Below are 24,415 nucleotides of genomic sequence, written 5' to 3' on the forward strand. Positions count from 1 at the left end.
AATTGTTAGTTTAATTTTAATGTTATTAGATTCAAATTGAAATCTAATTAATTAGTTTTCAGTTTGTTCATGTGTTTTTATTTATTAAAAGAAATTGTTAGTTTAATGTTATTAGATTCAAATTGAAATTTAATTAATTAGTTTTTCAGTTTGTTCATGTGTTTGTATTTATTAAAAGAAATTGTTAGTTTAATTTTAATGTTATTAAATTCAAATTAAAATTTAATTAATTAGTTTTTTCAGTTTGTTCATGTGTTTTTATTTATTAAAAGAAATTGTTAGTTTAATTTTAATGTTGCTAGATTCAAATTGAAATTTAATTAATTATTTCTTCAGTTTGTTTCATGTGTTTTTATGTATTTTTTAGAAATTGTTAATGTTGTTAGATTCAAGTTGAAATTCAATTAATTATTTCTTCTTCGGTTTGTTTTTATTCGTTTAAAAGAATTTAGTTGTAATATAGAAATATGTTAGTTTAATCGCTTGGATCATCCATCTTTGTTGATTAGCTTAGATTTAATTCGTGTTCATCTTTTGTTTGAAGTTCGTTCTTAATCCGGTGATTTAATGTGAGTTTATGTTTTAATTCTTGATTTAATTTGAATATTTATCTTGGTTGTAATGTTGTTGGATTTAGTTTAAAGTTCAAATGATTATTGAATTTAGAAATTCAAATCTACTTGTTTATTATGTTCAATTTGTTAATATTATTGAATCTGAAAATATATGTGTTGTTAAAAATATCGTTCAGTCAAAATAATTCCGATTGTTGCTTTGTTGTTTATCGTTTAAGTTTGAATTTGTTGATTGAACTAGATTAAGGATTGGTTATAGCTGGTAATTTAATTTTAAGTTCTTAGATAATTTTGAAGTTTGAACAGATTTTGAATCAGGGCAGTAACAGTAGTTTTAGGGGTAAAACGGGAATTAACCAATTGCATATTATTTAATTATGGTGGGGGACGAGACATAATGATAGAAACAAAAAGAAAAAGGTTAATAATGATGTCTTCTTTTGACCATTCAAAAAGAGGAAACATGGGGGGCCCATGTTGACTACTTTTACATAAGTAAAAATTAGAAATAGTGTAGATAATAATAAAAGTTAAAAAGTGCACATAGTAAAAGAATATTGGGTTAAAAAGTAAAAGAGGTAAAAGGGGTAGTAATAATAGTTTAAAAAGTAAAAAGGGAGGAGCCTTGCTTTGGATATAAAAGAGGACTCATTTGACACTTACAAAAAGAAGAAGTTTGGGGAGATAAAAATTTCAGAACTAAAGAGGAGATAAGAACAGACTTTTAATCTTGAGGAAGAGGATTCCTAAAATATCCGAATACTATTTCCGTGTATTCCTGAGTGTGATCTCTGCCACCTGTTTGCTTCCGGGATTTTCAATTGCCTTCTTGAGTTAACTGTTGGTCCTTTGTTATTGCTTTATTGAGTGGTTGCTGGAATTTCTGTTTGGTTTTCAAGTCTACTGCTCGGTTTTCTGACTGCTGGTTGTTTGATGTGTTGTATTGTTACTACTGCTGCTGATTCTCATCTTCCTCTTCTCTTGTATTCAATACCAGGTACACGACTGTAATACTAGCTATTGCAAGCTAAAAATGTGAAAGCATGAATACATTTGAAGAATGGAACTTTGAAGTTTTAATTTAGCTTTTTCCTTGTTTCTTTTACTGATTGTATTTAGGCTATTTCAGGTATTATTATTTTATAAATTTCTATCGCTTTGCATAACTAGGCATCTTATAGTGATGTACTAAATAGTACTCTGTTTTAGTTCGGTTATTAGGTAGTATATGTTTAAGCATGCTCCTTACCGTCAAACTGTTTAATAATTGGAATAAGAGGAAAATAACATAACTTGGTCTTTAGTGAATCGGCTTGGCAAAACGGGTTAATTCACAAGCTATGAAGGTTTTAATATTTTCAACAGTAGGTTAATCGTGAACGGGTAGTTAAATTTATTTAAGGCGTAATTTGAGTTCAAACAAGACTAGATAATGTCTAAGTTTAATAAACTTTCTAATGAGCTTTAGCAATTATGGCTAAATCTAGTTTCAAATGGTTGTGAATAATTAATTCTAATAGTTTTTTTAAAACAATGCGAGCTTCATCTAGCTATATTTGATTTCTTTTGAATATTAGTTGTCGAATCTCTTATTTTATTTATAATTTCGAATTTTCCTTTTTTTTAGTAAAATTCTTTCCATTAATATTTGTTTTAATATAACAGTTAGTATGTTACGTTTTCTTAATTTTTCTGAAAGCTCCTAATTAATTAGGATTTTCTTTCTTTATTTTTAGAGACTAATTTTAATAGAAAAAATGTAGTCATTTTAGGATTGTCCATTTAAAAATAAATGAGATGAGCCTCGCCTAGTAAAACGTATAGATTGCGGGGGCCTCACAAATGTATGTATTAATTACTTAGAACTCGGAATCGGCCGCTTAGCGAAATTCACGGCTTTTTCCAAAATAACCACGCGCTAGTCGTTTTAGGCACGCATTTTAATAATCTTACCTTCTTAAACTCGGGTGTGCATTTCATGCGACCCAAATCCAAATCCCAAAATATTGAATAAAATGTATTCCGGATTGCGGGTGCATTTCATGTGACGCAATCCAAAGACAGGTTTTAAACGATAATAATAATAATAAAAATAATAATAATAATAATAATAATAATAATAATAATAATAATAATAATAATAATAATAATAATAATAATAATAATAATAATAATAATAATAATAATAAAATTAATAATAATAAAGGCGGTTAAAAGTTAAAATTTGCACATAAGTTCATAATCGTATAAAACCAGATATTTAAGCCAAATATGACAGTGGAGCGACCGTGCTAGAACCACGGAACTTGGGAATGCCTAACACCTTCTCCCAGGTTAACAGAATTCCTTATCCGGATTTCTGGTTCACGGACTGTTAATAGAGTCATTCTTTTTCTCGATTCGGGATTAAATCGGTGACTTGGGACACCATAAATCTCCCAAGTGGCGACTCTGAATTAAATAAGCAAATCCTGTTTCGATTGTCCTTTAATTGGAAAAACTCCCTCTGCGCCCTTGCGGGTGCCGGAAAAAGGAGGTGTGACAGTCATGCCCCGGGGCATATGAGCAATATGCGCACCTTTGAGAAAAATCAAACTTCTTTGACAGAGGGTTTGGCATTTTTATATGAATCGGCTTCAGCATGTCCAATTGCTTCAACTTTTGGAACAAACTGGCATATGATCCTCCAACAGGAGTGAAAGCCTTTTCTTTCTTCAGCAACCTCTCATCCTTAAATGCTTGATTGGGCCGAAAACCTGATCCAGACGGCTTTCGGTAGGCTTGTGAGGGTGGATAGGCATTTTGTGGAGCTGGGTACCGGGAAAGTGAAGCATGTTTCTGGGAGTCCCGTGGAGAGAAGTAGCGTTGGGGAGGGGAGTAGCTTTGGGAGAATACAGTTGGATGACGAGTGATGGAGCTACTCGGGTGGCTAGGAAAGCTGTTATAAGCGGGTAGATATGGAGAGTATGGGGGATCATCCGTTATTGTGTTAGGCGCTTGGGTAAGGACAGAGTTCGGGAAGCTAGGCGGTGGCGGGGGTGGTGCTTTCCCAGTCATCCATGCCCGATACATGTCTGCCACATGTTGTCTCAACATTCTTACCTCTTCTACCAACCCGTATTCCTGTTCAACCAACTGCTTTCGGGCATCGGTACCAACCCGCTCAGTTCTATTGCTCTCTACCATTGTCTTTTATCTTTGTGTTGCAGGGAAGCGTTACTTTAGAATCACAACCAACCACCTTTCTAATTATTGAAAGAGGACAAAATGGAAGCAACCTGTTAGCGTTAGGGTTTTCAACAGATAAGAAAACACACATTAAGGATGCAATGCAACTAGGCAATTAACCCTTTCTATCATGCATTTGCTTCAGTTATTTGCAAATATCCGGCTTCTTGTAATTGTGCTCATTTTTTTTCTTTTTTTTTTCTTTTTTTTTTAATGGTGGTCGAATCTTATATGGATTGCCTACGTATCATGTCCCCGCATGAATCAGACCGGGCGTAGTTCTGCCACATAAAAAGTAAACAACAATAAAATATTTTTGGAATCACTTGAAGACGAACAACAGACTCGACAGTCAAACGGACCACATACTCTAATTAAAAGAAATACAAACTCAAGAAAAATAAAATGACAAATTCCTTCCTTTATATGCCGATTTTAACCAAACGACTGTTTTTGCAAACGTGGCCCCTTCCCAATTTCACATGAATTTTGAGGCCGGGAAGATTATTTTATGACACTTCACAAACTTGCCCGTTATTTTACGAAAATAGTCTTTTGACAACTAAAAGATACTCTAAGTCTATCTCGGCAAGAACGGTTTAAGACACCGTCGAAGCTGGCTCGGCTTAAAAAATCTAAACGGTATTCTTGACCACTGACTCTTTTTCTTATTATTTTTCAAATTAAAATAAACTAAAATAACCGGGCTTTGCCAACACGGCCTTTCAGCACCTTCGGGGACGAATATTTTAAGGCCGTGAGGGTCAACCGACCAAAACTCTAAAGGATGATCGAAAAGTGACCATTTATGCAAAGTCAGCCTTCCGGCGTCCCTTTCGGGAACATTAGGCTATTCTTGCAAAAAAAAGGGCATCACCCGACTTATTTATGTTGACAATTAAAATTTGACATTTTTTGGTTATTTTTGCAAAAGGGGAGGTTGGACCCGATAAGGGCTGCCTACGTATCTCACATCCTGTGAGAATCAAACCGGCGTAGTTCGGGCCGATCGGGAATAAAGGAAATAAACTAACTCTTTTTTCCCGCATAAAATACTTATAAAGAAGAAAGAAAATATTTTTGGATCTCGATTTGATTGTTTTTTTTTTTGAAAAGAAAGACGTCTAAAGAAATATTTGTTTGAATTTTAATTTCTTTTTCTTTTTCTCTTGAATTTCTTTTGAATTTTTAAACAAATATTTTTGGATTTTGAGAGAGATTAAAAGGAAATATTTTTGTATTATTTTTTTTTTAAAATTGAGGTCTAAAAGAAAGACTTTCTAAAAAAGCAAGCAATGGAAATTTTTTTTTTTGGATTTTTTTTGAATATGGTGGGTCGGAACCGAAGAGGTTTGCCTACGTATCTCACATCCGGTGAGAATCAGACCCGCGTAGTTTGGGCAACATAAACTAAACTTGTAAACAAGACTCCTTTCTTTTGTTTTTCAAATAAATCAAACTAGAAAAGACAATTTTTTTTCATTTTTCAAAATTTCGGCAGGGTTTTGACGCTACTTGGACATTGGTTTTATTTTTCTAAAAATAAGTAGTTATCTTCCTACACTGCTATTTTTCTTTTTCTCTTTTTCACAATTTTTCAAAAATTCCCGATTTCAGAAACCGGTCAGCATGCAGATCTGAAGCAAATAAATGTGCAAAACAAATAGGATGCAGCAGGATGGTCTTTTTTCATTTCAGGTTGCTTGTCCTAGACGGACCCAACCCCTGTGTTGAGTCTCCTAAGTCAAATGCAACATGATGCAAATAAATGTTCCTAATAGGGATCCGGCATGAAGTCAGTTATTCTAGGTTCAACCTGGGTATATGTTCTAGACAGTGTACCCGAGCGGACAACTCGAGTTGAGGAAGGAGCTCCTTTCCGGGAACCAAAAGGCCAGCCAGCTTAGAAACTTTCCGAGCCTCTTTTATTTCAGGGTATGACACTAATAGAATAGGGAGTCTCAACCAGTAAGCACATCCCTGGAGGTGAGAAGAGAAGGTTTTGGCACAGTTTATATGTACAGTTCAGATGATATCAAAGCGGTAAAAGCAGCATTTAGCACATTAGGCCCAAACATGTAAAAACCAGACAATAAACAAAGCCAATTATAACAATCTATCTAAGCTCAAATTCTGAACCCTGAACCAGAGATTCTGGGTCACCGAAGTTCCCTAGCAGAGTCGCCAGAGCTGTCACACCTCTTTTTTCGCCCGCGCCGCCGCAAAGTGACCCAGAAGGGGAGTTTTTTCAATCAAAGGACAATCGAAACGGGATTTATTTATTTATTTCAGAGTCGCCACTTGGGAGATTTATGGTGTCCCAAGTCACCGGTTGAATCCCGAATCGAGGAAAAGAATGACTCTGTTTAACAGTCTGCGCACCAGAAATCCGGATAAGGAATTCTGTTAACCCGGGAGAAGGTGTTAGGCATTCCCGAGTTCCGTGGTTCTAGCACGGTCGCTCAACTGTCATATTCGGCTTGATTATCTGATTTTATACAATTATGAACCTACATGCAAATTTTAAGTGTTTACCGCTTTTGTTATTATTTATTCAAAGAATTGCAACGTCGTGAGAATGCATCTCGAATTGCGCCACATAAATGTACCCGCAATTTTTGATAAGTTCCAACTTCATTGAGATTTGGATTTGGGTCACATAAATGTGCACCCGAATTTAAGGAGGTAAATTATTAAAGCACACGCCTAAAGAGACTAACACGTAGTTGTTTTGGGAAAAGGCCTCGAAGTTCTCTAAGCGGCCGATCCCGAGTTCTAAGTAATTAATACGTACATTTGTGACGGCCCCGCAATCTGTGCATTTTGCTAGGCTCATCTCATTTATTTTAAAAGAGCAATCCTAAAGTGACTACATTTTTATTAAGTTTGTCTCTAAAAGAAAATCTCCAAATTAATTACATACTTAAAAAAGGACGTGACTTATTAGTTATTAGTCTAAGACAAATGCAAATGGGAAATTGTAATCGAGCTTGTATAAACGGAGATTATTTCGTATCTTATTCTATAAGTAAATATTACAAACAAAATTAAAATTATAAATAGAAATACAGAATTGACAAACAATAATATCAAAAACGAAACTAATTACTCTTTACTAATTTTAAACCCACCTTACTAATTTCAGCACAATTTATTTAATACAAATGAAATTCAGGAATTCCAAAACACTTTGCTGTTTCAGCTTGCAGCTGGCCTCTAATCTCAAAAATTATACTACGAAACAAAACTAAACTAATACGACTATTACATAATCATATTCCAAGATCCAAACAGTCCCAGTCCAGATTAATTTAACAGTCCAACAAGCTTATTTTAATTACATGAATCAGTTACCAGATGTTAACATGTTTTAATAAAAAAATCTCTCATATAACTCTGTTTCAGTCCACTTACTACATACTAATCTACCTATCATGAGCGACTGAAGAATTTAAATACACAAGTCATATTGAAACCAAAGCAGAATTTCAACTCTTCACGTATATTCAAACTTCATGTTTTCAGCTTACAAATGCCAAAGTTACAGTTGTGTACCTGGTATTGCCAATACAAGAAGAGGAAGGTCAGCAAAGTAGTATGTAACACAGCAACAGCAACAATAACCAACAACAACCAGCAAATGGAACACCCAGTGACAGATTTGAAAACCAACACGATTCCAGCACACTCAATGAAACAATATCAACGCAAACCAATATAGACCAGGAATAACAACTCAAGAAACCACTTAAAAACCCTCACTTAAATGGTAACAAACTGATTCTGATTTTCAGTAGTAAAGAAGACCTCACTTTTCAGTATTTAGCTCTCAACCTATTGAACTCTTTTGGATAAAAACTCAGCTTGTATTTCACTCTTAAACTTTGAATTTTTGATGTCCAAAATCCGTCCCCCTTTTTTTTCCCTTCTCGAATTTTTTTTTTTCAAAATGAATTCTCCCTATGTATATCCATTGTATCCAGAGTGTATATCGGGTGTATACTATACTCTCTTTAGATTTCCAGAATGTCTTTCTATTCCGAAAAATCCCCAATTCTCTCTTAATGTTAAGAAAATTCCCCCCCCCTCGTAACTTGTGTCCAGCTCTTTCTCTTTATAGCCAAACTTGCAGCACCTAAATTTAATCCCACCATCTTCTACCCATCCCCCTTTTGAATCCCACTACTTAATGTTTTGTCCCCCACTATATTAAACAAATATATTAATTCACACTAACACATATCTTTTCTTTATTTAATTCTCTTATTCCCCACTATATTAAACAAGTGTATTAGTTCTCACTACCACATGTCTTGTCCCCCACTATATTAAACAATGCATTATTGCTCATTACCACATGTCTTGTCCCCCACCATGTATTAAAAAATATATTAATTTAATATTATTAGTACTTAGTGGACAGAACACTCAAATTAATCATTTTTTAAAACTTAAAATCTCGAAAATACCCCTGAAACTACTGAAATTACTATTCTACCCCTGAAAATACTGCAATTTACCATTCTACCCTCATTCCTTTCAATCTGTACCCAAAAACCATATCAGCTATAACCAATTCACCTAATCAACGATCCAATTAACAAACAAATTCTGAATAAGCAAACTCGTCAAACAAACTCCTAATCGACAACATTAATGAATTAACAACAGAGTCAGATTCATATCAACAAACTTATCAGGACAAACAAGTAAATTTAAATCACTAAACTCAACATCAGTTGAACTCAAACTAAATCAAACAACATCATAACCAAGATGAATGATTCATACTAAATCAAAAACTAAAGACCAACACATAAACACTCACATTAAATCACTTGATGAAAAACTAACGAACTTCAAACAAAAAAAATGAACACGAATTAAATCCAACAACATTATAACAAAGATGAATGATTCAAACTAAATCACTCGTCATTCGAGATTAAATCACTTGATGATAAACTAACAAACTTCAAACAAAATGAACACGAATTATCTTTAATACAAACAAAGACGTGGGTTCGAATTCAAACCAACCCATCGGAACACAAACACAATCATAGAAAGAAGAAAAAGAGCGGAAGATGAATTCACTGAACGAAAAACTAAAAGAAAAAAGAATGGAAACCTACTAGTTTGAAGTCCGGGTTCGAACGGAACCTCGACGAACTTGAACAAACATCACTGTTTTCAACCCATTTTTGTTTTTGACGCAGTGACGATCGAGTTCATAGGTTTGTGGTCGTTCATAGATGAAGCTGGACGAAGAAGAAGGTGAAGCAGAAAGGGGGTCGACGGACTGCTTCACGTCACTGAAAAGTGGTCGACGAGGAGGTCGACTGACTGGTTGAGCTTTACGAAGAAGACGAAGACGAAGAAACAACAACCATGGTTGCTGGTCGTTCATGGTGGAGTTGGGGTGGTGACGACAAGAGGGAAGCTAAAGACGAAGCAGCAGCCATGGTGGCTGACTGGAGCTCGACGGACTGTGAGGAGCTGGAGGTCGACGCAACGGAGATGAAGAAGAAGCAGCAGCAGGTGAAGCTGGCTGGAGCTCGACGAAGAAGATGAAGACGGGGCAGCTGTTGCGTCAATGGCGACGGAGTAAATGGTGGTGAGGGGGCAGCCATGGATGGCGTGAGGGGGAGCAGATGCAGCGAGGGCAGCCATGGGAGGAGGGTTTGTTTGGGGGAAGGAGAAGAAGAGGGGGCGGGTGTTTTTTTGGTTTTTTAGGTTAGGATTTTTCAAAAAATGAAAAATGGAAGAAGGGGGTGTTTGTTTGGGTTATGGGGTGGACCGGGTCGGATTTACCCGGTAGGGGTTTGGTTAAGGGGTTATCTGGTTTGGGCCTGGTTGATTTAATTTAAAAGGTGGCCCAATCCGATTTTCTTCTTATTTCCAATGCTTCTTTTTTTTCTTCTTTTATTTTTTCTTAAACTAAAACTAAATTCTAAAAATCCTAAATTATCCTATAGAACTAAATTAATTTATAAAAGTAAAAATTAACTCTTAATAACAATTAACACATAATTAAATAGCAATTACGATAAAATCACACAATTTGGACATTAAATGCTAAAAATGCAACGTACATATTTTTTATAATTTTTTGTTCTTGTAAAACAAACTTAATTGCTCCTAATTATAGAATTAAATCCTAAATGCAAATGCGACATATTTTTATATTTTTTTATTAATTTAACAAATAAACATGCACGGAAAAATACAAATAATTATCCAAAATGCCATGAAAATTCTCAAAATGGCACACAAAGGAAAATTGTTTTATTTTGAATTTTTGGGAGTATTTCTTACATAGGGAAAAAATCACGTGCTTACACCAATGGCCAAGGCCATCGACAAAAATATGAGTTTGACTCCGCTCGAACTACGACGGGATACTACTTCGACACCAGCTCGAAGTTAACATCCCAATGGCCAAGGCCATCGACAAAGATACAAGTTCGACTTCACTCGAACTACGACGGGATATTACTTCGATATCGGCTCGAAGGTAACATCCCAAAGGCTAAGGTCGTCGCCAAATAAAAGGGTCCGACATCATTCAAATTGACAAAAATATAACAAAGATTGCCAGCAAATCAACAAAACAATTTTTTCATTAAGACAAAATATTACCAACACCTATCTTTACAATGGGCTCAAAGACGCCCTTACAAAAATCCTGAAGCAAAAGTAAGTACAAACAAAAAATTACACATCATCCATGGTAGCATACACATCTCCGTACCAAGAGTCAGACGCAAGAGGGTTTGCATCATTAGAGTTGATATTATCACTGTCAGGCGTAAACAGGTCATATCCGCATGCCTCACGAGCTGCCCAATCTTTAGCACGCATATCCTGAAGTTATACTTCAGATGCCCACCCGTCGGCGTGAAGAGCCTTGTACACATCAAGCTGGGCCTCGGCATGAACCCACAACTCAGACAAATGATGGGGCACGATGGGATCAGCCGAAGCACGGGACGTAGAAGGTTGTGAGTGTCGACGTGCGTCCTTCGTTCTCAGTGATGCCACTTGTCCAGTCAACACAGATAGCTCCGCCTCCAACTCCTTAACACGCCCCTGAAGCCCCGCTACCTTAAGCGTGGATACCTCCTTCTCCTTGGTCAGCTCCGACCTACAAACACTGAGTTCCAAGACCGCCGCTTCAGAAATAGCAGTCGCCAGTTAATCAACACTCATACTGAACTCACCCTTGAGCTCGTTAATTTCCGCCATTTTCACACCCAATTCGGCAGTAAAACTGGCTACTTTTGCTTGCAGGTCGGCATTCTCGACCATCACCCCTCTACTTAACTCGAGCTCATCTTCCTTCACCTTAAGAGACGCCTCGAGTTCACTGTTGCGGGCGACGGCCTTCATAAGATCCTCATCTCGCTACCTCAACTCCTCGACCTTGCGCCCCAACTGATCCTCCCTTTGTTTAAGCCCTTCGCGAAATAGTTGGAAATCAGGGTCCTGATGGTAGATGTCGGCCATCGCACGATGCTTGGTGCGATATTCTTGATATTTAGAATACATCTTCCCGTAGATGGCTGCCCTCTTCCTTTCCCGACGCTCACGCTCGATCTCTACGATAAGGGTCTGGCATAACAAGAAAAAAGTTAAAACAAAAAGACAGGTCGACAATAACAACGCAAACCCAACGACGAAAAGGAAGAGAAAGAAATCTACCTACAAGGTCATGCCAGTGATGTTCCGAGATAATTCCATGTCGCTCATCACTCTAAGCGCCTCGCTCTCGGGACAGGCACATAAAGGGGCTAAAGCAGACGCCACCTGATCATAGTTTGACAACAAGTTATAGTCCCCAAGGACAACTATATGCTGATCAGAACCCTCCACTCTAACCTCCACATGAGTATGGCGTTCTAAAAACTTGCGAACATCCTCCGAGTCGACATCCGAACCCGAGCCTTCGCCCTCGACGTGCAGGACCCCTTCAACGTTAGATGATGTGCCACCCTCAGTGGAGCGCACGGAGCCGCCTCCTAGGTAAACCTCTTCCGTCTGGGGAGACCTCCCTGCTAAGATGGCATCGGCCATAAACGTGGGCACAGGTGCCGTCTGCGACGCACCCATCCTACTTTTACCGGTGTCCATGACCACATCCTTCCCAAGCTCTACTCTCCTCATTTTCCTCAGTAACGACTCGTCCCCATTAGAGGATTCGTCCACGAGGTAAGGGGTCGGTGACCATATCCCGAGAAGGATCTTCCATTTGTATCGGCTGAGCACGACCCCCTCGAACGGATTCATTGAAAGTAAACTGCATTCCTGCAGTAGCGACAACCTGTCGAATGTAGGGACTGGGGCCCTCCGTCTAAAAGCTCCTCGACCTGTCATCATGAAGAGTCGTATCAATAGACAATGGTACATAACTAACGAAGTGATATAGGGGAAGACATTTACCAGATGAAACTCTTGGTCCAAAACATTTCACGAAAGCGGGCCAATCTCGGGTCTCCACTGCATGGGGCAACAGACGGGCTACCTAATCCCTTATACCTGCAATAGGATGGGGAGGACGCCCCATAGCTGCAAACGAGAAAAAAACAAACACTATAATGAATGAAGAAGAAAAGAAAGAGCAAAAGAAATGGCGACACTTATGATTCTCGTTCCACCGCTCCGGAAATCTAGCGGGGTCAGACACAATGTGTTCGGTTTTGACAAAGAAGTACTTATGCCAAAATTTACGACTTGCTCGGTCGTCGGTCCCAACCACCAGCCCTTTTGTCCCACGGTGCCTCAAATGCACCATAGCGCCCCTATGAAAGCTGGGTGAGAACAAGTGCAGAAGGTGATGAACGGTAATCTCGCACCCGCCAACTCCGCATACTTTGTCAACAACAGAAGTATTTTAAGCGTGTATGGGGAAAGTTGCGCTGGGCAAACCTGATAGAATCGACAAAACTATTCCACTAACGGGAGAAGGGGGAATGAATGACCGATCACGAAGGGGTACTCATAAAAAGCACAGTACCCAGGCCTATGGACTTCCACGAAGTCCCTTCCCGCTGGAACCATATCAACATGAGCGGGGAAGCTATATTTTGTACGGAGAGCATCGATATGAACTTGTTTCGTTTCAGAGAGCACTGGGATAGGAGTAGGGGGAGGATCCTTGAGAAAGTCGCTTCGAGACATGGGGTGTCTCAGCAGCAACTCCTCTACGGTGGGAAAGTTGTCCCCCTCTTCCACCGTCATGTCCTCACCGCTAGAGGGGAGCGCCACGGACAACGGGGTGGCGTCAGAAACCCCCTCACGAGATTGATGTGTTCTAGGCATCTCTTCGACGAAAAAAGTGTTAGAATAACAGAGAAAGCTATGAACGAAGAATGGGAGAAGAGGAAGCAGAAAAACCGTTGGAACAAACACGGGAGGGATGAGAAAGGATAACCAGAAATGAAATGACCAAGAGTTTTTGAAAAAACAAACCCTCCACCTATTTATAGGATTGGGTGGCGCCAGAATCAAAGCGGAAGGCTGCAGAGCGGCACCAAAATCGAAGCGACAAGCCCTCAACCCCTATCTCGAAAACACACATAATGATGACGCACGTGGAGATGATGTCATTTCCCGATAAGATACACTATCCGGTGTCTTGTTGATCACGCTAACCTCCCATTGTTGGCCAAGCCATAATGCTTCGTAAAACCAAATTTCTCCACAAGAGTGGGTGGTGTCCGCTTATCAAGGACGCACCAAGTTGCAACCTCGACAAGCGGAGTGACTAACTGTATGGGTCCAAATTTGGACGACCACGACCATTGACGAATACGACAAACGACGAGATCTTCGTAGCTCGACGTCTTGTGGAAGACGACATACAAGCGAACAGAGACTGCATGACTTTTATAGTACTGTAGGCCCAATAGGGGGCATTAGGAATATTCTATGATATGTCTTTTAGGGTTCAGAAGGGGTTTGTCCCTTATATTATAGCGGGAAAATAACCTTGTAAAGGGGGTTTTTTAGCTAAGAACAGTGATTGTAATACTTTTCTACATAATGATTGACATCCTTAATGTTCGATCACTCATCTTCGCAAGATCAATAAATATTATCCATTGTGTTCATCTTTTATACCTTTGGTTCTAGAGTTTATTATATTTAGCTAAGATTTACTCCTTCATTTTCTTTAATTGATTTATTCAAAAAAGATTTCAATATCTTTTGAGTCAAACAGAGTTCTTGCCTACGTACTGGAAACGAGCATAACTATAGAAATTTGCATGTTTAATCCCTGAAATATTAATAAATGTTGATTCTGGTCCTTTGATATTTAGTTAATACATTTAAGGTTCAAATTATTGAAATGTGCAGTTTTATCCTTCTGCTCGTGAATCTTGACAAATTTTTGATTGTTAAACCATTTAATTACCCATGTGTTTTGTCAAATTTATTATTACTCCAAAGTGCAATAATCCTGCATAACTGGCCGCCACCATTATCCAAAATGAAAAGAAAAAACAGTGACAAGAAAACTCATTTATGCTTGTAACTAAAAACAGCAAATCCTTTTTCGCAGGAAGCACAGCATCAGACAATGGTGAAAACTGAAAAGTATGAGGAAAATGACATTTCCGGTAGCATATTATATTTCCGATGGCATATAAGACCTCTACTCTTGGTTTTCAAGTACTCCAGTTATGACCAAGAATGTAGTTTACCTGTTTGTGTTTTTGCCAGTATGAGGGAGGGAGGGAGGGAGGAGGCACTAAAGCTTACCATATTCAAGTATATAGTGGGCCAAGAAAAAACAAAGACTGAAGTCGGAGGGGAAACCAAGCCAAGAAGCAAATTTTATATTTTTCTATTGCAGGCCTCAAACTCCCCTTAGCTTCTAAGCCAAGACGCCATCTTTCTGGTGCTGTTCGAACAATTATATTGGGCCATTCCATTATCTAGTTTGATTTTAGACGACCCTTTTTGTGTTTGCACTTGAATGTTGTGCTGGTGGCAGGGTCACTTCCGGGAAGAGGAGGTGTAACTATTTCGAGAGGTAAGAAAAGTATTGGATTTTGACTTTGCAGTTGTATGTAGGACTATTGAAAATGACATGTAATGTACTTTCATATCTGAGCTTCAGCTTATAAAGTATTCCGAGCTTATTTCTTCAAAGCGTTGATCTGTTTTGCGTACTTGACACTAAGTACAGCCAAAGGCAGATCCAAGATTTGAACTTTATGGGTTCTGAATTCTAGGATAGTGACCTCATGTGCTAATAACTAGGTTCGAATATAATTTTCTTACCCAGTTAGTGAATTTCTCAACATATATATAGAGGGTTTGAGCCAAAACTATTGGGTTCTGTAGAACCCATATGTTAAAGCCTATATCCGCCCCTGAGTGTACATTGTGATTTAATCTCTTCAGGAATTAAGAACATCCTTAAAGCCAAAAATGATGCTTGCTCATCGTAAACTTTTGGCTAGACTAGCTGTGTTAATTTACATTTTTCTTTCCGAGATTACTGAATAAGCAATGGATATTTTAATCTATATGATCAAGTAATTCCTAAGGACAATGTTTTGACGAGCTTCCAAATATTTCATAATCAGGTTCAAGAAAATGCCAAGGCTTCTGTTTCTGCCCGAACTAAGCTAGCATATAGGCCATCAAGGTGAGAAGCCGTGAGTTTGTCATGGCTTCCATATTCTGCTATTGTGCCCTCCTTCACAACAGCAATCATACTGGCTTCTCTAATTGTAGAAAGCCGATGAGCTACCACAATTGTTGTAGCCCTCTTGGAAATCTTCCTGAGTGCGTCTTGAACATGCTTCTCTGATTCCAAGTCCAGTGCACTGCTAGCTTCATCCAGTAAGAGCACCTTTGATTTCTTCAGTATGGCTCTTGCAATTGCTATCCGTTGTTTCTGTCCGCCTGATAACTGAACACCACTCTGACCGACCTGTAAAATAGTATGCCAAACTCTAGAGATTAGTCAAGTCATGCCCAGCTTACTCATTAAAATCAATAATATATGTGAGGCTTACCTCTGTTTCATAACCTTGAGGAAGCCCACTGATAAATTTATGAATGTGAGCTTCCTTTGCTGCTTCTTCAATTTCAGCCCATGAAGCATTAGGCTCGCCAAATGCAATATTCTCTCTAATGGTGCCAGCAAATAAGGCTGGTTCTTGACTGACCAGAGCTGTCTGCCTTCTCAACCACTTCAAATTCAGCTCCCTCAGATCAACCCCTTCCATTAGCACTCTCCCTTGTGTTGGGTCGTAAAACCTCTGTATCATCCATATCACTGTTGATTTTCCAGATCCACTTGCTCCAACCAATGCTACCATTGTCCCACCTCTGATCTTAAGTGTGAAGTTTCTCATCACTATTACTTCTGGCCTTGATGGATATGCAAATGTGACCATCTTAAACTCTATATCAAATGGCTTTGATATTTCAATCTTTTTTCCTTTCACACGCTCATTGCCTATTGAAGGCCTACGGTTAATGATAGCAAGCACAGCGGGTATTGCAGTTGAAGCCATAGAAGTATCTGGGGCGAGGCCAGCAAGTTGTCCAACAGCAAATGAGCTCAGCACAAGTATTAGGAAAATCTTATATACGTCACCGAAATTGGTATAACCTTGCTTTACCAAGTAAGCACCAAACCAGAGATTCAGGGTATATGCTCCATACATTGCACCTTGAGAAAGGCCTAGTGCTAGACCAAGCATCTGTGACCTTCTGACTGATGTTCGCTTGGGCTCAGATAAAGCTTGTTCAAATGATTTAACTATTTTCTCCTGAGTTGAGAATGTTGCCACAGTTCTTATATTTGACACAGCACCTGCAGCTATACTGCTAGCTTTCGTATAAGAGCTGTTGTCTAGTTTTCCTCCTACATTTATAATCAAAGTGAGGTAGCTTGCTCCTAGAGTAAATGGTGTGAGAGCAGTGGCCAAAAGAGCTAATCTCCATTCTAGTTTGAATGACACACCAAGTCCAACAGCTGCTGAGCTCAGCCCCATTAGCAGTACAGAAAACCTATCACCAACAACAGACCTGAAACTGACACAATCAACAGAAAGCCTTGACACTAAAACTCCAGTTGAATTCTCGTCAAGATCAAACCAACCAGGTTCTTGTTTGAGTATAGCTTTAAACAAGAAACTTCTAACTCTCATGGTGAGCCTGGTACCAGCCCAACCACAGAAGCCTTGCTGTCCTACCATAGTGAATATGCACCCAAATCCAAGACCAACAAGTATCAAGCAGAGGTATCCAACTTCCCTTTTCAATCTTGACATGTCTGTGTAAAAGTAGACTTTAAGTGCTTGCCCTAGAACTAAGGGATAGAGGGAGAGAATTGCACCTGCAAGCATGCCCAATATTAGCCCTACTAATAGCATTATCAGTTCCGGTCTCTGCAGGTTCCATAATTCTGAGAGACGATAGCTCTTCATCTTTGCTTGCTCTCCTTCTTCTACCTCTTCTCTTTGGATTCCTTCTTGCATAGATTCTTGGTACTTTGATCTTGAGATTTCATATACACTCTTTACTTTCAATACATCATAAGTTGATTTCTCATAGGCAGAGAATTCAACATCTTCCTGTTTTGACATAGGTTTTGGGACTGCTTCTGAAGCAAGCTTGATGAGGCCAAAGTAGGCCCCAGCCTTCTCCATTAGCTGATCATGGTTACCTGTCTCAACAACTGAGCCACGATCAAGAACGACTATAGTGTGAGCATTTCTTACTGTAGCTAACCTATGGGCAATCACTAACGTGGTTCTGCCCTTGGAGATCTTGTCAATGGCCCGTTGTACAATGGCCTCAGACTCGGGGTCTAAGGCACTAGTTGGTTCGTCTAACAGAAGAATTTTTGGGTCTTTAACCATTGCTCGAGCAAGAGCAATCCGCTGCTTTTGTCCTCCAGAGAGTTGGGTTCCTCGGTCTCCAACCTGTACAGGTACATTAAGTTTAGAAGTACCCTTTTAATATGCATATCGTTATCTTGTTAGATTATTGTGGAATGTGGAATATGAACTGATAATCCATATACTGCACCTGTGTATCATAGCCTTCTGGAAGTCTTGAGATAAAGCTGTGAGCATTTGCCGCAACGCAAGCAGCCATAGCCTCTTTCTTGGTAGCATTTTCTTTTCCCATCATCACATTTGCAAGTATGCTTGTCCCAAATAGTACCGGTTCTTGACCAACCATACCTATCTGACTTCTCAGCCACTTAACTTGCAATGTTCTTATATCATGACCATCCAAGGTAATTAGACCTGCCCAGATATTTGTAATTTCCTTAATCAGACATGAAAAATATCCACAAACAGTTATACTTGCTATATAAGAAAGATTCATACCCTACCCTGAACTGGATCATAAAACCTTTCTATAAGAGCAAAGATCGTTGACTTTCCCCCTCCACTGGTGCCTACTAATGCTAATGTCCTAGAAGCTGGAATGACTAAGTTAAGAGACTGGAGAATCTGGACAGTTGGACGAGCCGGATATGCAAAGGTAACACATTTAAATTCAATTTTCCCTCTTACAGTTGACAACCTCCTTCCCTCTGGACTGTAGGGATCTATCTCTGGAATCCTGTCTATAACTTCAAATACCCTAGTAGCTGCAACTGTTCCTTGTGCAAACTGAGCAAAGTAAGATAAGGGATAGAGCCAAGCCCCTGCACAAATAGACATATGATTTACTCAAGTCAGACTAGATATGCTGCCAATGACAAAAATTTAGTAGTTCTGTTTACATCAATTGGTAAATTATTATAATTTCCTTATTATGGAATAGTTGCCAATAAGCTGAATTCTGCTGCAATACATTGATGATCGTTAAATGTTTGCTTCCTTTAAAGTTTGAGACTTCCTCAAATTTCATTTATTAATTTAAGTTGATTAGCTTATTAAATCTTCTTCTGGTGGAGGGAAGATAGAGAGAAAAATGACAGAATTATTTACCTGCCCCCGACGTTAACCCCAAAGAAACAAGCAATGGCTTCACCACCTGAAAGCTCTCCCTTTGCTACAAGGATTGAACCATACCAGAAAGCCAATGCCCATGTCGCATAAGTAACTAAATAAATAACTCCAATTCCTGCTCCTTTAGCAAAACCGACCTTTGCCCCCAAACGCCCCGAATTCTCCAGAGATTCCACATATTTTGCATCTAAAAAGTCCTCTGCTACAAAAGCAGTTACGGTCCTAATTGAACTCATTGCTTGCTCTGCAATGCTGCCAGCTTTTCTATAAGATTCCTTTACAAAAGAACAACAAAACTCAGTGTGCAGTTTAAAGTGAACTAAACAGAGAAATATTAATTTATATACTTCTTTGTGAAACTATTTGAATAGAGCGGCATTTTGATGCATTTATTACAGAAATAATAGTAGACGAAAGTATTAAAATAACAAGGAAACTGTTAGTTTGATGGAGAAAATGCCACGTCAATATTGTAGCTGATTTTGGGAACTTGTAAAGGTTTTAGGAATGCCGTGAAACAATTTTGGACGGTCCAAACAGAAAGAGTGTCATATGAATTGGGAGAGGAGGAGTTATGCTGAGTTGCGTTGCATGCCTCTCACCTCTTCTTTCTGTGTGAGGCCAACATAGATGGCTTTATAAGCAAGGCCACAGAACATAGACAGTGGTGTGACTGCAAAAACTGCCAGGGAAACCTTCCATGATCTTCTAAAACCAACTGCGTAGCCGTTGATGAAAGTGAAGATATGGTGAACAAAATGTGCCATCTGCATGAGTACAAAATTACACAGGATCAGAGAGGCTGTTGTATGCATTTGATGTGAGTTCTCTTTGGATTAGTTTAGTCATTGTATAAGTGTGGTAAAGGTTAACACACAGCTTATTTCACTATTAAGAAGTGAAAATTTATCAGTTTAGAGTATCAATGGGCAAAAAGCAGTACCTTTTCTCCCATCACTTCTTGGATTTGTGCCACATCACTGGAAATTCCATGCATAATTTCACCAGTATTCAGTTCTGTGTCAAAAAATCCGATGTCCTGTCGTAAAACAGCTCTTAGGTACTTTGTTCTTATTCTATGAGCTGATCTTTCTCCCACCAATCTCCAGCAAGTTGTCTCTGGCATAAGATGATTAAAGTGTCACCTGTGATTACTCTCCTTTAAACTCTAAAATCCAGAATAATATATATGAGAATACAAATGTCTAAATTACCTAAGTATGCTCCAACCACGACTACTGCTGTTAGCCCTGTCATAAGCACACACACCTGAAGATTGTGTCAATTGTTATAAGATCTCTTGAGATTTAGATAATGAATTTATAGGCAATTAGTTGCTCTATTCAGGATTAATAGTATTCATTCATTTTTCTCTTTTAACTGCTAGCAGGAGAGAAAGGAGTTACTAACTGAGATCCTTGACAGATTCTTCATTTTTACTCTTAACTCTATTCAAATCCTCCATACAGAGGTCTCAAGATCAACTCATTTTAGTAACCCCCTCAAGTTTAAGCGGTTTACTTCTGACTCGTTTATTAACTAGACTGAACGGGTTGAACCCGAAATGGCTGATCAAACTATTGATCCAAAATGGGTCAAAACAATGTAACTGACGGGTCAAAATGTAACTCAAACCCAAATATATACAATATAATTTGGAGATTGGTAATTATGTAAATTTGAAAGAACTGAAGCTAATAATTTAATAAAAATACATTAGCTTCACATTTTTTCTTAAAAAAACAAAACAAAAAAAGGAGGGAAAGTTGGGTCATCTTAGACAAATTGGGTTATGACTTGTTACTTAACCCATTTTGACTCTAAGCAAACTTTCACCAGGTTGAGTTATGACTAGCTTATTGATTTGACTCGTTGACCAACCCGCCCTTTTGCCACCTACACCTCTACCAAATTCTTCTACGTCAATTTTTCTACGGATAAAAAATTGCGGGAAGGAGGAGCATACAATGAAATAGTAAGTATATATTACCATTTCCACATCCTTCATCATCCGATCTTTGTCTTTGTCCAGGGCAATTTTGTTTACGAAATTACCAAAAAGATAAGAATACCAAGGAAGAGATCCTCCATTTATTAGAGCCCCAATACAACCCAACAGCAGTAATAGTATATCCAACTTGCTTGAGTATTTGAACAAGCTCAACAACCCTACTGGCTTAGGAGCTGCTGCCTCCTCTGCATCATTTTCTTCATCGTGTATTATAGGATTCTTGTTAATATCATTGTACAAATCATTTCCATACTGCTGGAAATTTGATTGTCTAGAATATTGAACATGGTGGCTTTGTTCCTCGTAAACATGATCAACACACTTCACGTCACAATCAGAGGTGTCATTAATATTGAAAGTATGTTCCATCTGATCAAAGTGTCCATGATGATCTCTAACGATGCCATGATTATGAGCATTTGACCTGTAACGTAGTTTAGCACGATTAGTATAGCCTGTGTATAAGCTTTTGATACTGAAACCATTTGAGCTGTTATGTTTGTTGAATACATAATAATTAAGTGGATCTTTACACAAATAGCCGACTGGATTCACTGTTTACTTTTCCTAGCCCCGGTATACTTAGATTATCCAATGATTATACGTGGTCATACACATATTATACATGGATTATACATTTGTCAGCTATTCCTAATTTAAGCGGTTAAGCGGGTGGCTATTTAGGTTAATTCTTCATTAAGGGGTGATTAAAAGTCTGCTCTTCCACGTGCTTAGCCCATGTAAAAAGAATCAGGCCTGCACGTAGTGTGCTCTTTCTAAAAGTTTTAGATTTTAGATGATATGGTCACACAATTTAACAATGTTACTGATGATGTAGGTTGGTATCTGACCCGTCAATCTGGATTTGCCTTTCAAGATCTTCTATTCTGTCAAACTCTATCGACTGGAGCTCGTCTTGCACAGCCAAAGGACCACTTTTCCCAGCACCGGTCCCTTCTGTAATAGTTGTCAATTTTGAAGATTTGCGGGGCTTGCCCTTATAATCACGAGAGGCATAGGAATTCCCACTGGCCCTGGAATCAAAACTTTGAAGCTCAAGCCTTCCAGAAGTCTGGAGGCCAGAATAAGAATGATCGTATGATGGATTGATGAAGCTATGGAAAACACCATTAGTCGCCCGCGATAAGTAATAATCATTAGCTGATTTCCTGAAAATCCTACTCCCATGTGCTGCTGAAGTGAATGAAGCGTCAGAAGCTGTCCACGGACTTAGTGCTGCACTAAGGTTGCGATTATCGCGCCACCCTGTTGGCTCAAATTGCCAAGAGAGCTCGCCTTGCCATGACCTGTCAAAATATTGTGTCACGTTTACTTCAACAATTTTTATATGTACAAAAAAAAAATTGTTTTAGCCTATTTGTCCAACAAGACTTTCCGACAATGGGGATTCAGTTGAACCTCTTTCAATACATGTAGCTATGCGACTGACCTGTCATCATCGGAGGCAAAAGGACTAGCAGGTGGGGGGTTGCGCACACGACTAAAGTTGTTGTAGGACGAAGACATTGACATTGAGAATGATGTGGAAGGTTGCTGTGAGACCACAGGTGTAGTATGGCGTCTCTGCCTAGTGGAAGATGAAAACTCAGAATGAGCCATTTGGATTAATGCTGTTGATGATGAAGAATTTCTTATTGTGGCTCTGTTCAAGTTATAGCATGGTAGTAGACAAATATGAACATGGAAAGGTATATTTACAGCTCTCTATTAACAGTTGTTCCCAGGATGAATGTTTTTTAACAACAAAATGCCTTTGATCAATCCGCCATATTAAGATGCCTTCTGGTTTCTCCAAGACTAATAGTAAGTGGTTAATGCCTTTGTGTTTGTCAAATTTTGTCAAGTTAAACAGCTGAGGACAATATTAAAATTGACAAATCAATCATTTTCTATAAATAAAACTGATTACTGTCGACTGCTCTCGTAATCTATCTAAGAAAAAAAGAAAGACACACTTGGTGAAATTTGGTAGGCCGGCTTCTAGTTTATAGGATATGCTGACCAGCCGGCATGAGAATGATTTGTGGTCTAGACATTGGGCAGATGTATATGGAACACAACTGGTGAATATTTTAGAAATATATATATTTATGTTAAGTTCGAGAGGAGCCGGGTACAGTGGTAAGAGTTATCGTCATATGCCATGAAGTCACAGGTTCACATAGAAGCGTCTTTGCAAGATAAGGTCAAATCACGGAAATAGCATCGTAAAGATCAATTAGTGAAGCTTTGGACCGTAATAAGTGCTTACTTATATCATGATCGAAGAAACGCTCATCTCATAATATGAGATAAAAATTAAGAGTTAACTTATGTGTCCCTTGCAAAATTGCAAGATAAGGCTATGTATAAGAGATCTAACATAGCTCAATCCTTCTTTGGATCCCGCATATAATAAGAGCTTAGTACATTGATTTTTTTTTTATATATGTTTAAGTTAAGTTAAAACTCTTAGTCACTAAGTTGTTGGTTCTATTAATTTTGACAATGTGTGATTTGGTTGCATGGTCGTTTTAGTTGTTTGTTTTTTTGTCTTTTATTTGTTTACCTTTGTTCATATCTGTATCTTGTCCTTTGAAGTGATCATATCCTATAGTGCCATTTGAAAGGGGTGAAATTCAAAAATAACTATATTTAAAAGTGGTAAATGAAAAATAGTCACAGTTTTAAAAGTAATTGAAATTTAGCCATTGTTTATGTAAAGATAAATATGAACGAAAATACTGTTCAAAATCTGGAAAATATTCCAGCATAATATGCTGGAAGTTCATACACACGTGCTTCAATCTCTAGTATATTATGCTGGAACTTTTCGTGTTGCAGCAAAATAGTGGCTATTTTGAATGACTTTGCAAATGCTGGCTATTTTTCAATTATCAATCTGAAAACTGGCTAGCCCGTGCTATTTTCACATTTTTTGAAAGAGGACGTTGTTTCTCTTTTGGTAATTCACTTCTTGCCAAAATAACTTCATTATAGGAAGTGGTAAATGAAGCATCATGTATCCAAATGGCTCAACGAATCTCTCCTGTACATTTGAAATGGACTTATTTTGTTACTTCGCTATCTTATTCGAAGACTCAGGGGAGTCATTTTGAAGGGGGGAAATCTTTTATATATTTCTTTTTTTCGATTTAACTAGTTGATACTCCCTCCGTTACAATTTATGTGAACTTGTTTGACTGGACACAGAGTTTAAGAAGAAAATGAAGACTTTTGAAATTTGTGGTTCTAAACGAGTCAAAAAGAGGTCCAGAGTATTTGTGTATTTATAAAAGCTTCTCATTAAGGATAGAATTGTAACAAATTTAGAAAGGGATCATTCTTTTTGAAACGGATCAAAAAATAAATAGGTTTACATAAACTGAAACAGAAGGAGTATATCAAATCCATTAGTCCAAGTAATTGTGCGTGCCAGGTGAGCCCACCGAGGGGTAAGGGCTCAAACTCAAGACTTCTAACTAACGATGGAAAATTTTCCAATTATCTCACTGAACTGCATTTCGATGGTGCATTTGTACATTTCTAGTTCTGCACTTAGCATTAAATTGGAAGAGTTCGAATCATTCCAATACACTACATTT

At 38.2% G+C, this 24,415-nt stretch overlaps 1 protein-coding gene across 1 annotated transcript; it reads right to left on the reverse strand.

The window, feature by feature from the left end:
* Positions 1–14,858: 14,858 nt before the first annotated feature.
* Positions 14,859–22,430, reverse strand: LOC107803678 (ABC transporter B family member 19-like). Its single transcript, XM_016627445.2, is given in 12 exon segments — positions 14,859–15,750; positions 15,836–17,755; positions 17,862–18,085; positions 18,175–18,475; positions 18,477–18,492; positions 18,779–19,074; positions 19,402–19,566; positions 19,743–19,918; positions 20,014–20,068; positions 20,790–21,234; positions 21,662–22,117; positions 22,261–22,430. Coding segments are annotated over 12 exon segments (4,572 nt in total). The 3' UTR covers positions 14,859–15,402.
* Positions 22,431–24,415: the final 1,985 nt, after the last annotated feature.

Source organism: Nicotiana tabacum, chromosome 6 (genome assembly GCF_000715075.1).
Source record: "Nicotiana tabacum cultivar K326 chromosome 6, ASM71507v2, whole genome shotgun sequence".
Classification (NCBI taxonomy): Eukaryota; Viridiplantae; Streptophyta; class Magnoliopsida; order Solanales; family Solanaceae; genus Nicotiana; species Nicotiana tabacum.